This window comes from Terrapene carolina, unplaced genomic scaffold (genome assembly GCF_002925995.2).
Source record: "Terrapene carolina triunguis isolate 2854851 unplaced genomic scaffold, T_m_triunguis-2.0 Scaffold838, whole genome shotgun sequence".
In the NCBI taxonomy this organism is placed as follows: domain Eukaryota; kingdom Metazoa; phylum Chordata; order Testudines; family Emydidae; genus Terrapene; species Terrapene triunguis.
In genome coordinates this window covers 3,913,521-3,934,119 of record NW_020665189.1, presented here as the reverse complement: position 1 = coordinate 3,934,119, position 20,599 = coordinate 3,913,521, and the positions used below count along the sequence as shown (strand labels likewise).

The 20,599-nt window shown below is 51.4% G+C and overlaps 1 protein-coding gene across 1 annotated transcript; it reads left to right on the top strand.

Moving 5' to 3' along the window:
• The first annotated feature begins 168 nt into the window (after positions 1-168).
• IK (IK cytokine) lies at positions 169-17,267 on the top strand. The gene is made up of 20 exons (XM_026660876.2): positions 169-243; positions 1,732-1,798; positions 2,325-2,417; positions 2,884-2,943; positions 4,014-4,181; positions 4,266-4,380; positions 5,355-5,425; positions 5,535-5,581; positions 5,904-6,067; positions 6,233-6,341; positions 7,092-7,131; positions 7,660-7,879; positions 8,751-8,769; positions 9,717-9,795; positions 10,222-10,302; positions 10,630-10,687; positions 11,455-11,543; positions 11,813-11,921; positions 12,332-12,366; positions 16,782-17,267. Exons 1-20 carry the CDS (start codon positions 228-230, stop codon positions 16,807-16,809), a joined length of 1,668 nt encoding a protein of 555 aa, XP_026516661.1. The 5' UTR covers positions 169-227; the 3' UTR covers positions 16,810-17,267.
• Positions 17,268-20,599: the final 3,332 nt, after the last annotated feature.

Here is a 20,599-nt window from a genome sequence, read left to right as displayed (position 1 = left end):
GCAGGAAGGGGAAGCCTGAAGCATGATACGGGACTCAGCCAATCAAAACACGCTTCGAACCTCATCAGCCAATCCGCAGGCGGCTGTGCGGGCAGACTGGGGGCGGGGCTTCAGTTTCGTTCCGCTCTGCTCCCTGCGCGGGGCATTGTGGATAGATCGCGCGCGGAGCATTGTGGGAAGTAGAGGGTCTCGGTTGGTTCTGTGGTGGCGTCGGTTGTGCGGGGAAGATGCCGGAGCGAGACAGTGAGTGTTGGGCCCGAGAGCCGAGGGAGGGGCACTGTCAGGCTCCGTCCTCCCCTCTTGGGGCGGCCCCCGCCGGTCTGTGGAGTGCAGGGTCCCCTCCCTGCCCCAGCGCGGACCCGGAGCTCTCGCCCCGGCAGGGAAGTCACTCAGAGACTGTTCAAAACTAGCTACTCGCGGTGCTGCCGGGCCGGCGGTGGAGCTGCCTGTGAGCGCCCACCTGGAGCGAGCGTGTGTGTGTTGGGGGGTCGATGTCGGGATGCTACAGGGTGTTTGCATTGGGCAGGCACTGAAACAGCTCTTCCCCACTTCCCGTAGTGCTCACGGGGCCCAGCGATGAGGTACTCCCCAGGATTAAACATTATTCTTAAAAATGGGATCGACCTATCTACAGTGCTTAGGGCTGTGAAAAATTTTGCACCCTGAGCACAACCATTAGGTCGATCTAACCCCTAGTGTAGCCACAGCTAGATCGATGGAAGGAGTCATCCTTCGACCTAGCTACCACCTCTGGAGAGAGGGAATAACTATGTCAATGGAGATACCCCTTCCATCCACGTAGGAAGTGTCTACCCTACAGCGGCACAGCTGCAGCGTCGTACAGTGCTGCTATAGCGGCTTTATTATAGACATACTCTCACAGTTAAGGAGATGATAGACAATGGCAAATGCTTCTCCTGCATTTATTTCCTGTTGGGGCTAGCTGGAGGATCACAGAATCTTCACTCCAAAATAGGGCTGGCTTTCCTTTGGTGTTTTTTTAGGTGCTGGGTAAAAGTCAATATCCTGGGTATTTTCCCCATAACCCAAGAATTTTACTCCTTCACTGGGCCTTTGGGGCTTTGTTGTTTAACATAACTTCTCTCCATTGCCTTGTGAGAGATGATGCTATTGATCAGTGAGGGATGCTCCTTTTGTAGTTCTGAATTCTCTAATGTAACCATCTGTGAGACTGCTAACGACAAATAACATTCCTGTATAAAAGTGCCTTCCCACCTCAAAGTGACTGAGAGTGATTCCAGAGCATTAGTATTCCGACTCCTCTTAAACTGATGCCAGGTTATAAGGATCAAAGGGTCATAACAGAGCACTGTTCAGTAACTGACTAGGCTAAGGTTTCAGAGGGGTAGCTGTTAGTCTGTATCAGCAAAAACAACAAGGAGTCCTTATGGCACCCTAGAGATTAACATATTTATTTCGGCATAAGCTTTCCTGGGCTATAACCCACTTCATCAGATGACTAGGCTAAAAATGTCAGTTGTGTATTGATGTGCTCTGTGAAGGGAGAATCTGTCACACAGGTATGTGGCATAAGCTTATTTTATTGGGAGGGGTGTGTGTGTGTGAAATCTAATTTTCTGTTTGCTGCTCACTGAAATCTGATTTTGAGTCGTCTGTCGTCTAAGATGCAGGGCCTGGTATAGGTTTGGGCTTGGCAGCACAGTGTACAGATTGATAGGCTCTAACCAGCTCTCTTTTTCCTTCTCCAAGGTGAACCGTTCTCCAACCCTCTGGCCCCAGATGGCCATGAGGTGGATGATTCCCACTCCTTCAATCAGTGAGTATAAAAGCTTTTGCTCTCTGTTTCCTTCAAATGGAAAGGTAGTGGGCACAATATGGTGTACTGTGGGGAGGAAGGATTTGGATACTGTTTCTGTGCTGCAGTCAATCTCTTGGCACCAGTTAATAGATTTCAAGGCGAGAAAGGGACCATTATGCTCATCTAGTGTGATGTGCTGCATAATGCAGATAATAGATTTCTCCAGTGTGCCCAAGCCCAATCACTTGTAGCTGAACTAGGGTGTATCTTTTAGAAAGACATCTAATCTTGATTTAAAATTCCAAGTGATGGAGAACGTACCGTATCCCTGGATAAGTTATCCTCACTGTTTAAAAATGTGCATCTTATTTCCAGTTTGAACATTGTGAAACTCAGGTGAATATGGGCAATCCAGTGCAGGCTGCAATGTCACAATGTGGCCAAGCACATGCAGGGAAAAATAAAGACAAAACTGCTCTCAGCAGGAGTGTGTGATGGTCTCGTTATCACTGTTACAATGAAACATGATTCTTCCGCCTCCTAGGTCCAAGCTGACCAATGAAGACTTCCGAAAGCTTCTTATGACCCCGCGGGCTGCGCCAACATCCGCGCCCCCCTCCAAATCTCGCCATCATGAGTAAGTAGATTTCATTAATCTTTCACCGCTCTTTGACCGAATGTGAACTCATCTGTCTCAATCAGCTATTGTACATCTTACTCTCTCTTCCCTGCACTCCAGTACTGACTGACTAACTTGCTCTGTATGTTGTATATGCATTGGGGGGAACTAGTAAAATCAGGAACATCATGAATGAGAGCATGGATGCAATAGACTTATTAAAACATGCATGGGAACCCCAAGGTTTGTCTTTGGTTCTCATGTTGAGCCCTTTCACTTTCTCCCTCCCTGTTGGTACAACTAAGTTAGGTGTCCTATCGGGCAGAAATCTACTACCCTGCTCCAAATATACCTAGCTTTGGACATCTAAGTGTTAGACCTCTCAAGCCCAGGTCCCTGTGTGACTGTCGCCTCTAGTCCCTCCTGTTCCTGTTTTGTGGGTGTCTGCTGTTTGTGATGACTCTGGTTTTTCTGTTCTCTCCAGGATGCCCCGGGAGTACAATGAAGATGAAGATCCAGCTGCTCGCAGGAGGAAGAAGAAGAGGTAAATGGAGAATGTGCTGTAGCAGAAGCCACCTTCACCTGTCAGCCAGCAGCTGCCCTTTGTTTAGAATGCAGAAAGGGACCCTAAGTGGCCTGGAATATCAGTGGGCTCTGAACTAATGGCAAAGGAACCAAATGATGTTAGAAGCACTCTGATAGGGAGGTTGTCACTTTTCACAACCAACAAAGTGATTGCACCGGGGAGCAGTAGGATGGTGCCACAGATTGCTTAGCTTGCCCCTGGGAGGATGTTAGGGGAGAGCACCTGACATGACTGCCCTCTGTGGGGGTGAGTTAGGACAATATGGAAGTATTCGCCCCATTCAGCATTTTCTTTCAAGTATTGAACTCATTATGGTGCATTTACACCGTTTGACTGTGCAGAGTGGGTTCTTCACTGTTAAAGCTACTCTGTTCCTCAGCAATATCTTGATATTATAATGTTATTTGTTTACCATTTGCCATACAAACTGTGTCCCCAAATGCTGTAGAGGTAAAAATATGAAGAGTGGTAAGAGAGGAAGAAAAGTTGTTTTGTCTTCCACTGAGATGTGAGGACATAGGACCGTTGGAGCTGAGAATTACAGGAAGACTGTCCTGGACAAGTGTTGCTGCTGAGGAGAAAACTATTGCACCTACAGTGAAGAGATTCTGGAAAGAGACAGATGAGGCCAGTGCCAGATGAGCAGAAGGAGTGAGAAGGGCAGTAGAGAGAGACAAGGTCTAAGAGAGTCTGCAGCAAGTCCATTAAGGGTTTTTTAAATCAAGCATCTTCAAATTAATGGGGAGCCACTGGAGGTGTCTGAGGATGGGGCTACATGGCTGAAGGAAGGCAGCAGTATTTTCTACATGCTGGAGTCTGGAGAGTTGGGACTTTAGGGGACCATGGAGAAGGGAGCTGTGCCAGCTGAGGCAGAGCAGCTAAAAGCATAGCTGAGAATTGAAGCGGAGGTGGATGGAGGCAGTGGCCCACGCAGGGCAGTGCTGTGGGAATGGGAACAGACTGGTGGTGTTGCCTGGTCACTATTTTAATCCAGTAGCTCAAACGTTTCTCCCTTTTTCTGCCCCCAGCTATTATGCAAAGCTGCGGCAGCAGGAGATTGAACGAGAGAGGGAGCTGGCTGAGAAATACAGGGATCGAGCCAAGGAGAGAAGAGACGGAGTCAACAAAGACTACGAGGAAACGGAGCTTATTAGCACGACTGCCAACTACAGGGCAGTGGGACCCACTGCAGAAGCGTAAGTTAGCTTGTGTCCAGGCATTGTCAGGGAGCTCCAGCCCAGAGCAGAGCTTGTGTAACATGCTCCCTTCTCATTGCACAGGGATAAGTCAGCGGCTGAGAAAAGGCGACAGCTGATCCAGGAATCCAAGTTCTTGGGTGGTGACATGGAGCACACTCACTTGGTGAAGGGTCTGGATTTTGCACTGCTGCAGAAGGTGAGTGCAGATAATACATCAATAGGGTTTTCCTTCTGAGTAGCAGTGTACTTTTCTGCGAGCTAAGCCATTGACTTCCACCCAGAGCCGTCCCTTGGGTACGGTGAATTGGGGCGAACGCCCTGTGCCCCATGCTTTGGGGGGCCCCACGGGAGGGGAGGCAGGCAAGTGGGGTGAGGAGGCGAATGGGGGTGAGGGGCAGGAGGGCGTGGGGGGGGTGGGGCGAGGAGGAGCCCCCCTATCAGAACCCCAGCACTTCTTGCCTGCCGGCGGGCTCCACCAATCAGCACCTCCCCCTCCCTCCCAAGGCCTACCACCTGCCGTGGATCAACTGTTTTGCGGCATCAGGAGGCGCTGCGGGAGAGGAGTGAGGGGACAGCGTGCTTGGGGGAGGAGGCAGAACTGGGCGGGGAAGAGGCGGGGTAGGAAGGGGTGAGAACGGGAAGAGGTGGGGTGGGGGTGGAGCCTTGGGGGAAGGGGTGGAGTGGGGGCAGGGCCTGGGTGGAGCCGGGGGTGAGCACCCCCCCGGGAGATAGGCGCTGAGTTTCTAATGTCCCAGACCCCACCCCTCCCTAAGGATGGCCCTGCCTCCACCCCTCAGTGCAGTAAACAAATATTATCCCCAGCTTACATGGGAAAACCAAGTCACAAATTACTCAAGTCTACATAATGATGCAGTGGCTGAACCAGGACTAGAACCCAGGAATTCTCTCTCGCAATCCCTTGCTCCAGTCTAGCTAGTGGAGCACACAGGGAAATAGCACGGTCAAGTTCTACTCTGCACCCGTTCAGCCAGTTTCTTGGTTGGAGTTGTCCTGCGTGAGGCTGGGGCAGAGCACTGGCGGTTCCACTGAAGGTGTTGGAGCCCAGGGAAAAGGGCTGGATGCCTCTCTTCTGGTTCCAATGAGCAGCTGTAGCAGGGGTAGCATTTTGACAGCATTTTCCCTTTCCGTCCGTTTTGTTGTTCTGATCAGGTGCGTGCTGAGATTGCCAGCAAAGAGAAGGAAGAGGAGGAGCTGATGGAGAAACCCCAGAAGGAAACCAAGTGAGTGCGAGAAGGCTGAGTCCTCCTTTGAGCACAGTGCAGCCAGCTCCGCAGGGGCTGGAGCAGGAATGGAAACGGCCATTCTTCTAATACTTTGTTTTCTTTTCAGAAAAGATGAAGATCCTGAAAATAAAATAGAATTCAAGACTCGTTTGGGTATGAATGTGTCCATGTGGCCACTTGGGTGTGTTACGCTGGTTGTGCAGAGACTAGGAAGGGGCTTGGTGCATGGCTGAGGATCATGCCCTGGGTTTGGTGGAGAGGAAGCCTAGCAAATTGGTTGGGGAGTTGTGGAGGACTCCGTGGATTGGTGAGGAGCTGGCCGATCGGTTGGGGCTCTCAGGAGAGAGGCTGTGAGTGAGATTCTGGAGCCTCTGAGTGCAGGGATAGTTTAGCTCTTGCAGTCAATAGACGTTTGGGTATTTTGGTTTCCTCTTCTCCTGAGCCACTTTGTTTTACGCTTCCCTCTCTTCCCCAGGTCGGAACATCTACCGCATACTGTTCAAGACAAAGGCATATGAGCGGAACGAGCTGTACCTGCCGGGGCGGATGGCCTATGTAGTCGATCTGGATGACGAGTACGCAGACACAGATATCCCAACCACCCTGATCCGGAGCAAAGCTGACTGCCCCACCATGGAGGTAACTGCCTAGGCCGTCCTGGTCTTCTTACTGCACTGTCTGATAGCACTGGTTCTAGCTCAGCAGGAGCATAGCTGCTCAGAGTCCTGCCTCACGGACGGGCTGCAATTCTCAGGGGTTCTCTTTCTGGGGAATCATTCCTTCTCTCGGCGCTTTCTCTTCCAGGCACAGACCACACTGACCACAAACGACATTGTCATCAGCAAGCTGACTCAGATCCTCTCCTACCTGAGGCAGGGGACCCGCAACAAGAAGCTCAAGAAGAAGGACAAAGGTAGCCCTGAGGGGAGGAAACATCAAGGAGACAGTGTCTGACAGAAGCAGGAAGGGGCCATAGGAACTGGCTGCACAGATAGAGCCAATGTGGGGAATATGCAGGGCACAGACCGGGTGCGCAATGGAGGGGGCTGAGATGGTCAGCGGAGCCCCTTCTCTGGTGGGATGCAACATCGTAGCTAGAAAAGTTATTGGCTGGGCTTTGGTCAGCCACAAACTGCGGCTTGATCTTAGTGAAATTACAAAGGAGTGAAGGGAGCTGTGTGTATCCTAGCAGGGCTGGATTTCCATCGCCTTGTGGGATGGAATCAGGGGGTGGGGCTCCTGTGGCCCATGATGGGATGGATTTGGGGGGACAGGGTTTTTAGGAATGAAGTGATGGATCCTGGCAGATCCTGGCTAATCTAAAAGTGCAGGCTCTAAATGGGGGTTGCACTGTGCCTTTCTTGGTTTCATCTCCTTTCGGGTTGAAGAGAAACTGGTTATTTCCCATCCCCAGCGATGCAGGAGGGGGAGGGAAAGCTGTCTGGAGGCAGCTCTGCCTGCAAAGGACTGTATATATAGCCCGGGGCCTGCTGGAGGCTAGTATGGGAGGCTCTGGGAGCATCTTGGAGCCCTGCTCAGAAGCTCTGTGGTGATAGCACAAGCCCCTCTTGTGTGCACTTCAGTTGGTTGGGCAGGGCATGGGACGCAGAGAAAGCAGGTCAGAAGTGTGCTGACTTAACTGACTGCTGCCTTCTGCCCGCAGGAAAGCTGGATGAGAAGAAACCCCCTGAGGCTGATATGAAGTAAGTAACCTCCTCTGGGATGAGGGACTGTCCTCTGGGCTTTCTCTTGACTGCTCACACTAAGGGATTTGGGAATCAGGAAGTTGCCTGGTGCTTCTGGGGGTAGCTGTTGGGTTCGTTTGGGGAATTAGGGGGAGCCTAGGGGCTCTGTTTGGCCCAGTACTTCTTTACACCGGGCTTTAGAATGGAGATTTCCCCCCCCCCCCAATTCCCTTTAGGGAGAGAGATGAAAAGGCCCAGACAAGGGAGAGGAGATGTTTTTGGTTGAAATTTGAAATGGCTGGAGCGTCTGCACAAAGGGAGGCCAGTGCAGATAGCAGGAGCTGCAGAGCAGAAAGCTCTTGTTTTCAGTGGAGAAAAATGTGTGCTAGATGAGCATAGGGATGCAGCTGGCTGGGACTTCTCCGATGCTGTAGTCTTCTCTGGATTCATGCTGCTTGTTACTGATTAGCCTCCAGCTCTGAGGGGCTGATCTGTTGGCCTTTTCCGCAACACCAGTGGTAATTATAATGTCCATTTCACCTGCAGTATCTTTGAAGATATTGGTGACTACGTGCCATCCGCGGCGAAGGTGCCACGGGAGAAGGAGCGAGAGAGGTACCGGGAGAGGGAGCGAGACCGGGAGAGGGAGCGAGACCGGGAGAGGGAGCGAGAGAGAGAGAGAGAGCGGGAGCGAGAGAGAGAGCGGGAACGGGAAGAGGAGAAGAAGAGACACAGCTACTTTGAGAAACCCAAAGCTGATGACGAGGTGAGTTAAAGAAGGTCCCCTCAAATGGGCTGGGGTTATCACGGAGCAGAGGGGATTTTATACTGCGCCTCTCTGTTCCAAAATGGGGATATGGCATAGGAGAGTCATACCAACACCTGCATCTTCTGCTGGCTCCTCATGCTGCAATGAGAATACACCCTCCCAGGAGAAGAGGGAGCCCTGGGTATCCTGCTCTCCATCTCCCCATGCCGCGCGGGAACAGATCCAGCATCTTGTCCAGAATCTGTTCTGTGATGGAGACTTCCTGAGGGAGGGGTGGGGGATGCTAGCTCCAGGTCAGTAGTAAGGCTCTTTCAGAGTTATAGTAGTGTGTGGGCTGTATTCTGACCTGTGATGCACTGTGGGAAATCCATACTGACTGCACTCTGGTCAGCCCCGGTGGAACTGAGTTCAGAATGAGACCCTGCAGTTTTGAATTGCCCCAGCACCTAGGAGGAGGTTGCCTGCTCTTTGGGGCAGGAATGTGGCTGGGTCATCTACTGCCCTACAAGCTCACAGTGGGATCGGAGTGCTAATTGGAGGGGGATGTTACTGCTGCTGCACCTGTAACTTTTTGCCTTTCGGTGTGTGACCATCCTCCGATGTCTCCAGAGTGATCTCTGACGTGGACAGAGTCTTGCTGATCAGCTGATCGGTGGGAAGGCTGGGCACCTCTATCCTCCTGCAATTGCCTTGGAAAACAGGACCGGAAGGAGCTTTTTACTCTCACGCACTGAAGGCTCAAACCAGCATTGCTTGTGCTGCTTGGGGGCAGGATTGGGCGCTCAGACGCGGGGTTCAGGAGCACTGTCATTTTCAGTTGTTTTCTGGCCCACCATAGTAACATTCTCTTCTTTCCTTCCCTTTTCAGCCCCTGGATATTGACAAAGGTGAGTTGCTGTGTTTGTGTGGCATAAGGCAGATGGGACTGAATTCCAGCCTGCAGCAGAGACCTCCTAATCCTACTGGCTGCATGGCAAGCAGAGCTCCTGACACTGCCAGTCCAGGCCAATAGGGTTCTGCTTTAGCTCCTGAAGCCTCTAATGTTGCTATAAAATAGTGGGGGCCCATCTTGCTCCCGGGGATTGGAAATGGGATAAAGAGCCATTCATCCTAGGGCACTGGTGTGCATCCATTTGGGGCTGCCAGTGCCTGAAATTCATTCCCACTGGGTCATGGCTGGCCAGGTGGGTCTCAGTTTAGCCCCTGGTTGAACAGGGGCCCCATCCCGCTGGCACTAGTTGGCAGGACTCAGCAGGAAGGCCAGGGACTCAATGGGCCCTGCCTGGACTGACCTTTACCCTACAAGCTGTTTACTCTGGGTCAGGTTTCTTTCCTCCTTTGTGGGTCTCCTCGTCCCCATTAGTCCCCAGGCCCTGTCCCTGGTGGATGATCTCTGGGTCATGCACTTTATTCCATTAGCTACCAGAAGGGGGCAGTGCCTCTCCCAGATGCTGTTGAGAAGCGGCTTTGATCATGGTAACAACAAGGAGTCTGGTGGCACCTTAAAGACTAACGGATTTATTTGGGCATAAGCTTTCGTGGGTAAAAACCTCACTTCTTCTGCATCTGAAGAAGTGAGGTTTTTACCCACGAAAGCTTATGCCCAAATAAATCCGTTAGTCTTTAAGGTGCCACCAGACTCCTTGTTGTTTTTGTAGGTACAGACTAACACGGCTACCCCCTGATATTTGATCATGGTAACTATGTGGGTGTTATGTCTTGCTCTCATGTGAGAGGTTTCCGGCCAGCCCTGTGTATGTTGCAGACGAGGAACTGTACCCCAGCTTGGTGTCCTGGTTAGAGTGGAGTCTAACAGCTTTTCTCTTGCCACCAGGGCCAGGCTCAGCCAAGGAGCTGATTAAATCCATCAATGAGAAGTTCGCTGGAGCAGCTGGCTGGGAGGGAGCAGAATCATATCCTTTATGCTCACACATCAACCAGCCTGCCTCTGGGCTTCTCTCACTGGCAGCCTGCTGGTGTGTCTGGGCATCTGTGCTGCAGGAAGACTCCTCTCCCCCCGGCATGTCCCTCCTTCCACAGGGGGTCTCTCTCACACACACACACACTTTGCTGTTGGGAGAGGAGAGCTGGGTGGGAAAAGCCATCTGAATACTGTGTCCCTTGTGGTATGTTGGGTCCAAACCATGAGCCATCGCCTGGTGCATCCCACCAGAGAAGGGGCTCCGCTGACCATCTCAGCCTCCTCCATTGCCCACCCGGTCTGTGCCTTGCCCTGCATAGTCCCCACATTGGCTCCACCTGTGCAGCCAGTTCCTATGCCCCCTCCCTGCTTCTGTCAGACACTGTCTCCGTGCTGCATTTTCTTTAACACGTGACACATTAAAGAAGCCTGAAGATAAGAAGCAGTTGGGCGATTTCTTTGGGATGTCGAACAGCTACGCTGAGTGCTACCCTGCCACGTAAGGGCTCTCCGCTCACTGGGGGCAGGGGGTCACTGTGCAGCTGCTTCCCAGGCAGCCGGGGGGGGGGGTTGGTCAGAGCTGAGGAGCCCAGAGAGGCACTTGCCTGGCCCTGCTTGGAGAGCGCCCTGCAGGCTGGCTGTGAGCGCTCAGCTTGCTGGAGGGAGCAGATTATGTACATCTGACTTTAGCTGGGCAGCTCCCTGGGCCAGATGACAGCGAGTCCTGCATTGCCAGAACAGAGAGTACCTGAGTACCTTTGGTTGAACTGTGTGTGCTGCAGGGTCTCAGCCAGTGCCCCAGCTGACTCTCCCCCTCCCCTTTCAGCATGGACGACATGGCTGTGGACAGTGATGAAGAGGTGGACTACAGCAAAATGGATCAGGTATTCCCAGCACGCTTTTAAAGCCAGCTCATGAGGCTGGTGTAAAACAGAAGCTCAAAGGAGCCCTGGGACAGAATCTGTGCAGGGTGGGTCTGGACATGGACTCCTGGCTCCACAAAATAACTGTGTTTCTCAGATAGATGAAAGTGCTTGTTCTCTCTGCCCTGCAGCTGGATCTTTCTGGCCTGTTTGCTATGGGGGAGAGGAGGGTGAAAATTACCTGCCATCTGGTGCTCAATGAATGACTGGGGGAGGGATTCTAGTTGGATTGTGGCTGCTTGGCTCCCTGGCTCTTCACTCCTCTTAGCTTTGCTCACTGGCCAAGACTGGAGCCAGGCCCTTGCATCCTGTCTGCCTTCAGGACTTCCTGTTTCAAAGGAGGTGGGTGAGCAGGGACTAGCCAGCAAGCAAAGATAAATTAGAGAATCCATCTAAAGACTTGCCTTTCTGCTGCCTCTGAGAGCTGGGGGGAGGAAAACCCCATGGATGCAGTGACTGGCATCTCGTACCAGCTCTCTCTAGTTCTGGGCATGCTCATGGAAGCATCTCCCTTGTGGAGCTATGACCTTCTCAGAGATGGTATCCAGGAGCTCCCAGAACTATGTCTCCCCGCCAAGGGGGGGAGATCAGACTGCTCTCTGCTCGAGCCTGGCTTGGTTTGGAATAAGATCCCCAAGCCTGTTCGTCTCCCCTGGGCCTGCGATCTGCATGGGGAAGATCAGCCAGCTTCCTTTGATGAGCACCTAAGCCCCTTTCTCCTGCTGCAGGGTAACAAGAAGGGGCCTCTGGGCCGCTGGGACTTTGACACGCAGGAGGAGTACAGCGAGTATATGAACAACAAAGAGGCTCTGCCCAAGTAAGTCTGGTGCTCCCCCAGAAGTTGGGTGGGGGGGGAAGGGACCCCACCAGGGTGGAGAGAGCAGAGTGGGTGATGGTGCACAGCTGCTGCCTAGGTCCCTTGGGGAGGATGGTCCCTTGGCAGTACCCCTCAGGAGATTCCTACCTGGCCCAGTGGAGATGAAACCCTAATCTGGCCCAGTAATACAGGCAGCCTGGCTGGTCTGCAGCCACCTGCCGAGTTGTCCTCCACACCTGAGCTTCCCTCTGTTCACCTCTTCACCCCAGAGCGGCTTTCCAGTACGGAATCAAGATGTCAGAGGGCCGTAAAACACGCCGTTTCAAGGAGACCAATGACAAGGCCGAGCTGGACCGGCAGTGGAAGAAGATCAGTGCGGTGAGAGTCTGGGGGCAGGACAGAGCTGTTTCCCTGCTGGGGGTGCTGTTTGTCTAGGACTTGAACAGTTAGCACCCAGAGGAAGGATCCCTTGGGTTCTGGGGTTGGTTGAGCTGTCTCCGGTGTTGTCCAGGAGTGGGGACCTGACTTCATTCCTCTGGCCTCAACCACTCCCTCTTCCCACCAGTACAAATTGGTTTGGTTGAACAGAATTGTCCCTGAGCGGATCTTGCAGCTCGGAAGCCCTAGCTCCTGCTCCACCCTTACCAGGCCAAAGAACCTGCAAACTAGCTCCCTCCCCTATGGAGCCTTCACCTTTCACTGTGGGTAGGGAGAGCCCCCTGCCACAGGTCTCTGGGCAGCTTGTGTTGCTCTCATGTTGCAACATGGTCTTTGTGCTTTCTCTGCAGATCATTGAGAAAAGGAAGAAGTTGGAGGCTGACGGGTGAGTGGAATCTCCTCTTCATTAATGTGACTTTGCTGCTGGAGAGTGCTGCAGCGCCCGCACTGGGGCCGTGCCAGCCTTTGTCCCCAGCACAGGGGACAGCAGGACTGGATGGAGGAGGGGCTGAGGCTCTGCGATCCCCACAGTCTTCATCTATGAGAGACTACCAACCAGGGAGCCAGCTATTTTATTACGGTGTCCCACAGGCCTCTCCCCAGCGCTAGGCTCTGTGTACTGAAGAAACCCATTCCAAGTGATAGCATTAAACTCTCCAACCCTTCCCAGCCCAATTCTCCCTTGCAGCTCACTCCCCATCCACGAGAACTTTCCCAGACGGCTTAGCCCCCACAGCCCTCAGGAGAAAGCTGCCATCATGGACACGTCCTCTGGGACGTGGGTCAAGACTCCATCTTTCAATTGTTACTCTCCTGGGCTGGGCTGTCTCCTCCACCCCCAGAGGTATGTTCTTCTTAAATGCCCTGAGCACAAGCATGCTGAGCCAGCCTAGGAATCTGAGAGGCTCTGAGCTAGCAGGATCAGAAATGGAGGAGAGGTTATCTCCCCAGATCCTTCTATGGCATCATCGTATCTCTAATGCCTGACCCAGCCTGGCGTGAAGGGCTCTCTTAGGGGCTGTACTGCTAAGTCCCTCCACTCTTCACATAGCCTTGGGGAGCTCCAAAGAGAAGCTGTGTTTGGGCTCAAGTTTGCACCAGGGTTAAACTGAGGGACAGCTTGGGCTCACGGTTCTGATGTGGGCTTATGAAAGCCAGAGCACCCTTCAGTACACTGCTATTCCCTGCATTGCAAGCTCCGGTCCTCCGGCTTGTATTTGCCTTTGAGAACCAAGCAAGACACACACTGTCTCTTCAGTAGTGCTGCCTTGCTTTGGAAGGCAGGATGCCTGCCAAATTAAAAAACACAGTAAAAGAGCTAAAAAAAGAGCCACCGTGGCTTAACAACCATGTAAAAGCAGTGAGAGATAAAAAGGCATCTTTTAAAAAGTGGAAGTCAGATCCTAGTGAGGTAAATAGAAAGGAGCATAAACACTGCGAAATTAAGTATAAAAATGTAATAAGAAATGCCAAAAAGGAGTTTGAAGAACAGCTAATCAAAAACTCAAAAAACATTTTGTTATTACCTTTTAAGTACATCAGAAGCAGGAAGCCTGCTAAACAACCAGTGGGGCCCCTGGACGATCGAGATACAAAAGGAGCACTTAAAGACGATAAAGTCATTGCAGAAAAACTAAATGAATTCTTTGCTTCAGTCTTCACGGCTGAGGATGTTAAGGAGATTGCCAAACCTGAGCTGTCCTTTGTAGGTGACAAATCTGAGGAATTGTCACAGATTGAAGTGTCACTAGGGGAGGTTTTGGAATTAATTGATAAACTTAACAGTAACAAGTCACCGGGACCAGATGGCATTTACCCAGGGCCGGTGCAAGGATATTTTGCGCCCTAGGCAAAACTTCCACCCCCCGATGTCCAGCCCCCACCTTCCTACGGCCAAGTTCCCCCCAGGGGCCCAGATGTTCACAAAGTGCAGGGGGCACGGGCGGGGGGGGGGCTGCAAAGAGGGGGGTCATATGGGGGCTCTTTCAGGGGGTGAAGGTGGCAGAGAGGGGGGTGCATGGGATTGTTGCAGGGGGTGGAGGTGGCCAAGAGGTGGAGGGGGTTGGGGTGTAGTGGCAGGGAAGAGATTGCACAGAGGCAAAAGGGGCTCATTGCAGGGGGTGCAGTGGCAGGGAAGGAATGGCACAAGGGAGAAGTGGGCAGGAGGGGGTTGTTGCAAGGGGCTGGCAGGTGGGGGTGTGTCTGTGCCCAGGGTTGTTGCAGGGGGGTGAAGGTGGCACGGAGGAGTTTGCACAAGGGAGGAGTGGCAGAAGGGAGATGGCAGGTGGGGGGGGGGTCCCCGAGGTTGATGCAGGGGTGAAGGTGACCATGGCTGGCTGGCCGGGGGGCCTTGCTGGGTGGAGGTTGCCCAGAGGCAAAAGTGGCAGGACAGGGTGGGTTGGGGCGGGTGGTGCACAGGGGAGAAGGTAGCTGGTCGGTGGGTGTTGGGGGGGGGGGTGGCGCTGGCTGGGAGAGGGGTGCCCAGGTTGCTCCCACATACACCATTTCCCCAGGCCAGGGACTGGACCTGCCCACCCCGCAGCGCTCCGCGGTCCTGTGTGACTTCCTGCGGCCAGGCTAGGTACCTTCCAGGCGGAGTAGACACCCAGTTTCTCCGCCCAAAGAACAGAGCGCAGCTGCGCCTTCTTCCCCGTGCCGCGGGCCCTCCGCCGCCCACGGAGCTCTCATCGGTGGCACAGGCAGCCAGCCCCCCCGAGCCTGCTGCCGCCGCCCCTGAGAGCCCCAGGGGCGGCGGGGAGCCCGGCTCGGCCCGTGGCGCAGGGAAGAAGGCGCAGCTGCTAGTGCTAGACCCTCCCCTTCCCCGCTCGGCCGCCGGCTGCTCCCACCGCGGGCAGCCCCTCTGGAGCCGGGAGGCTGAGAGCAGCGGCAGCCTTGTGCTCCGCTGTTTAAAAAAAATGTTTGGGGCACCGCTTTTTGGCGCCCCCAACCACTTGGCGCCCTAGGCAGCCGCCTAGTCCGCCTAGTGGTTGCACCGGCCCTGCATTTACCCAAGAGTTCTGAAAGAACTCAAATGTGAAATTGCGGAACTATTAACTATGGTTTGTAACCTGTCCTTTAAATCAGCTTCTGTAGCCAGTGACTGAAAGATAGCTAATGTAACGTCAGTATTTTAAAAGGGCTGTAAAGGTTATCCCGGCAATTACACACCAGACAAATTAGTTGAAACAAAAGAATAAAATTGTCAGACACATAGAAGAACATAACTTGTTGGGCAAAAGTCAACATGGTTTCTGTAAAGGGAAATCATGTCTTACTAATCTATGAGAGTTCTTTGAAGGGGTCAACAAACATGTGGACAAGGGGGATCCAGTGGACATAGTGTCCTTAGATTTCCAGAAAGCCTTTGACAAGGTCCCTCACCAAAGGCTCTTACGTAAATTAAGTTGTCATGGGATAAGAGGGAAGATCTTTTCATGGATTGAGAACTGGTTAAAACACAGGGAACAAAGGATAGGAATAAATGGTAAATTTTCAGAATGGAGACGGGTAACTAGTGGTGTTCCCCAAGGGTCAGTCCTAGGACCAATCCTATTCAACTAATTCATAAATGATCTGGAGAAAGGGGTAAACAGTGAGGTGGCAAAGTTTGCAGATGATACTAAACTGCTCAGGATAGTTAAGACCAAAGCAGACTGTGAAGAACTTCAAAAAGATCTCACAAAACTAAGTGATTGGGCAACAAAATGGCAAATGAAATTTAATCTGGATAAATGTAAAGTAATGCACATTGGAAAAAATAACCCCAACTATACATACAATATGATGGGAGCTAATTTAGCTACAACTAATCAGGAAAGAGATCTTGGAGTCATCGTGGATAGTTCTCTGAAGATGTCCATACAGTGTGCAGTGGCAATCAAAAAAGCAAACAGGATGTTAGGAATCATTAAAAAAGGGATAGAGAATAAGACGGAGAATATCTTATTGCCGTTATATAAATCCATGGTATGCCCACATCTTGAATACTGGGTACAGATGTGGTCATCTCATCTCAAAAAGGTTATTCTGGCATTAGAAAAAGTTTAGAAAAGGGCAACTAAAATGATTAGGGGTTTGGAACGGGTCCCATATGAGGAGAGATTAAAGAGGCTAGGACTTTTCAGCTTGGAAAAGAGGAGACTAAGTGGGGATATGAGAGAGATATATAAAATCATGAGTGGTGTGGAGAAAGTGAATAAGAAAAAGTTATTTACTTGTTCCCATAATATAAGAACTAGGGGCCACCAAATGAAATTAGCGGGCAGCAGATTTAAAACAAATAAAAGGAAGTAGTTCTTCACACAGCGCACGGTCAATCTGTGGAACTCCTTGCCTGAGGAGGTTGTGAAGGCTAGGACTATAACAGGGTTTAAAAGAGAACTAGATAAATTCATGGAGGTTAAGTCCATTAATGGCTATTAGCTAGGATGGGTAAGGAATGGTGTCCCTAGCCTCTGTTTGTCAGAGGGTGGAGATGGATGGCAGGAGAGAGATCACTTGATCATTACTTGTTAGGTTCACTCCCTCTGGGGCACCTGGCATTGGCCACTGTCAGTAGACAGGATACTGGGATAGATGGACCTTTGGTCTGACCCAGTATGGCCATTCTTCTGGAAGTAGGTGCTTCAGTTTGGGCGTGGGGGGTGCTCTCCCAGACTGCTGCACCTTATGGGAATACACTGGTAGTGTTCATTCTCCATAAGGAAACAGGTTGAGGGGAAGCCTCAGATTAGAGCCCCAGGGCCGCACTGACATGCTGATTGATGTCTGACAGCTGGCTTCATGTTTCTCTGGTTTCAGGGTGGAGGTGAAGAGACCGAAGTACTGACGTCCCAGCCAAATTCCTGTCTCTCATCCTTGGAGCCCTTGGGGCTTTGATTTCTGGACACTTCGTTTCTATTAAAATTCTGCAGCTCTGATTCCTGTCGCAGGCTCTGGCACAAAGCTGCTTTGCTCTCTGCTCTCAGGAAAGAACAGGGCTTGGGGGCGTACATATGCACTTTGGGGGAGAGCTCTCCTCTGTCTAGAGGAGCCTGGGGCCCCTGGACTGCTGGTGGCTGTGCATCTATACTGTGCCCCTTCTTCCAGAGTCTCTGCTGCTGCGTCATGTGATTTGTAATCCTTGTCGATGCAATAAAATTGTGCTTTGTGTGTCACTTTGGGCTTGGCCTGTTGGGTTGCAGCTGGAATGGATAGGATGTGGGGGGGCTGCCTGTGGGATGTTTGAAAGGCTTCTGCTTCCCTTTTCTCTCTCCTGTGGACAATCACTGTGCATCACCCCTTTCAAACAGAAGGAGGCAGAGTATGTCTGGAGGGGCTTATCCCCTGCTGGGGGCTGGCTCTCAAGGCAAATGCTGCTTTCACTATGGTGTCCAAAGAGTCAACGCAGTGGTGGCGGTATTTAATCTTAGCCTGGCTGGGCCACTGATGGTCTACAGCAGGGGTAGGCAACCTATGGCACGTGTGCCAAAGGCAGCACTGGAGCTGATTTTCAGTGGCACTCACTGCCCAGGTCCTGGCCACTGGTCCGGGGAGCTCTGCATTTTAATTTAATTTTAAATGAAGCTTCTTCAATATTTTAAAAACCTTATTTATTTTACATACAACAATAGTTTAGTTATATATTATAGACTTATAGAAAGAGACCTTCTAAAAACGTGAATTTATTACTGGCACGTGAAACCTTAGAGTGAATAAATGAAGACTTGGCACACCACTTCTGAAAGGTTGCTGACCCCTGGGCTACAGTTACATTCTGAGCAGTCAGTTGAACCTTTTTCATGGTGCCCATCACTAGGACAGAGAAAATCCCAGTGCCCTCTGTGTTCAATGGGAGGAAGGGAAATGCTGCCCTTACTGGGTCACGAAAAGCAGCTCAGCTTCTTGCCAGGGAAGAGAAGGGTCCTAAAAGTTCAGCGACTCCCTAGAAAAGAGTTAGAAAACATGAACTACCCCCACCAAAAATGGGATAGACCCCATTTTTGGAGGGGGTAGTTCATGTTTTCTAACTCTTTCCCTTTCCCTGGGGTGTTTCTCAGCCTTCTGCTACTATTTTCAGTGGGGTCACTGCATACTGGGCTGCTGAGCTGTTGGTTGTCACTAGCAAGGTGTAGATCCAAATGAAGACTAAATTATGGTGCTCCTAGTGCCATGCCCTAGATCCCAGCCAGGGGGGTTGTTAGTGCTGTTAGGTTCACCTGCTCCCTATTTCCTCCAGCTGTGGACTTAGCAGACTTTTGCACCCTTGAAAATTGCTGAATCTCCCACTGAAGGAGAGAGGCTCTGTGGGCACAGGGCCTCCACCCCATGGTTTGTACCTGGAAGAGATCAGGCTGCACCTGAGTTCTCAGGTGCTCAGTTGATTCATCTGCTCCCGTCCCTCTCCAGTGTTTTCCTTAATCTCAGGCCAGTCCTGAGTCAGTGCAAACCACCCTAAATCTTCCCACCAGGAGGCAGAGGAGGGGCTGGGGGGAGTTTGGGTCCTGGGCTGTAGCTGGATTGTGGGTGCTTGCTCTACCCCACTCCCTTTCCTAGGGCTGAAGAGGGTTTGGGCTCCAGTCACTGAGAGTTTGGTCTTTGGCAAAGGCCCTTGGTGCCCCTTATTAATCATCAGTCTTCACTCTCCTCTGGGGGGGAAAAGTTGCACCCCTTGCCAGGTCCCCACCCTCCCATACAAATGACCAGATGTGTCCATGGACCTGAAGCCCCGGACAGGCTGGGATGTCCGAAACTGAGTGAGTGAAGAAGTGCTGGTCTAGGAGCACTAGGAGGGGAACTGAAGCACAGAGCACACATGGCAAAAACTAGCATGTGTCTCCAAAGCTTCAGCTTTCGGTGACTTGCCTAGCATCGGCTGGGAATCGGGGCCAGAACACAGCCCTGTAGGGTAGCAGAACACAGCTTGAAAGGCAGAGCCAACCATTCTAGCCCCACTTTCCTCATTTAATGAGACGAAATTCATTTGTGTGGCTCCCAGGGCCCTGTAAAAATGGGTATGTGGGATCAGGTCTGTTTTACAGACATACTGCTCAACCACACACATACATTAGGCACATGCCTTCACAGGGCCTGTGTAGCAATATAGCTAAGACTTGCTTCTTTCTTACCACAAACCTGGGTTCTGTGTCTAAATCTACTACAAAAGAACATCCCAGCCTTTCAAAAGCTCATTAAGCTAAGGAGGGGGGAGAGTGAAGCTTGTCCATCTTCTGGGATAGCGCTAGAGTCTCATCTGCCATAACTAGACTACTGATGTGTTAAGAAATGTTAATGCTAAGAAGCCTGGACAGCCAAGGCTTTTTACAGGGTTACAAGGCCAGAGAGTGCCCAGGAACTCATCCCTGAGAGTTCTGGAATCTGAAGTGAAGGAGGTAGTAGATGAGAGCCAGTCTGGGAAGGATTGGAACCTGGAAGGAATAGAACTGAAGCACTGAGATATCAAGGCACAAAAATTTCTCTTCCAAATTTCAACATTCAGTGATTTGCCCAATGTCCTGGGGGAACCCACTGATGTGACTTCTTATGATTTCATTGAGTCTGGTTGTATTTGTTGTTTTTTTGAGCCCCAGCTCCTGGAGTCAAGTGATTATATGAGACTCTCAGCTTTCTTTTAGCCCTTAAGATGAGGAAAGAGCATGAAAATTAGACCCCCAAAGAGTCAATAAAGAAAAGGGAAATAAGAATCCAGTATGATTTTTAGTAGCTCATGATTTTTAAGGTACTATTGTGATTTTTAGGGCTTGACTCCTGATGTGTGATCACTTGTGGAGGGCAACAGGGGGGCAGAGCTAGGGCTAAAGTACTGGCGTGTAGGGCTCATGCCCCTGCCTTTGCCACAGGCCCAGCCTTCCTTGTGCTGCCTCCACCTTAGAGGGCAATCCCCTGTGTGCAGCTGGGGCCCAGCCCTGGGCTGGCAGGGGGAATTCGCTGTGTGTGCAAGGGTAAGAGTCTGGGTGGCATCCACAGGGCTCAAACCCCTGGAGGAGTGTGGATTCCAGAGCAGAGCTGTCAATGGAACTGCTGGGCTGGGGCCAGCCCAAGACCCCAGATACCAAAGAGCTATAGGAGACCCCTGGGGGAGTAGGGCCATGCAAATGACCAAGCCTCACTCCACCTCCTGGGCACCTGTGACACTCTGTACCTCCAGGTACCATGCTGGAACCCCCATATTCACCACTGTAATTATGTTTTGTACAAAGTATGCCATGTGAGGTATCATTTTAACCAGGGGTCTCAAACTCAATTTACCTTAGGGCCAGTGCAAGTCCTCACATCCTCCCACCAGGCCAATAATGTTACTGAAGATGGTGTTCAGAAAAGAAAATGTTTATATTGTATTTTTTATTTCAAATTTCTTAGAATTAATAAAATTGTCAAACAACTTTATACAATTCTTCGCTTGCCAGAGAGTTTTTAGTGTTTGCCAGACACCTGGCAACGCTTCAGTTCTGTCAGTTTGTTGACGTTTGGCCTCAGTGACTGAGCAGTTGAAACGTTCAGGATTGCTGCAAGGTGTGCATCAGATCATTGTGTTCGGTATTTAGACTTGTTTATATTCATTATAGAAAAAAGTGATGCTGCCTCCATGGCTGACTCTGCCCGGCAACTAATGATGCTGC

What these genes read in the sequence shown, in the direction of transcription:
- IK (XM_026660876.2), top strand. An exon ending in TCCAAATCTCGCCATCATGA is followed by an intron (nt 2,418 to 2,883) that starts GTAAGTAGATTT and finishes TGTTCTCTCCAG; the next exon opens with GATGCCCCGGGAGTACAATG. An exon ending in AGAATTCAAGACTCGTTTGG is followed by an intron (nt 5,582 to 5,903) that starts GTATGAATGTGT and finishes TCTCTTCCCCAG; the next exon opens with GTCGGAACATCTACCGCATA.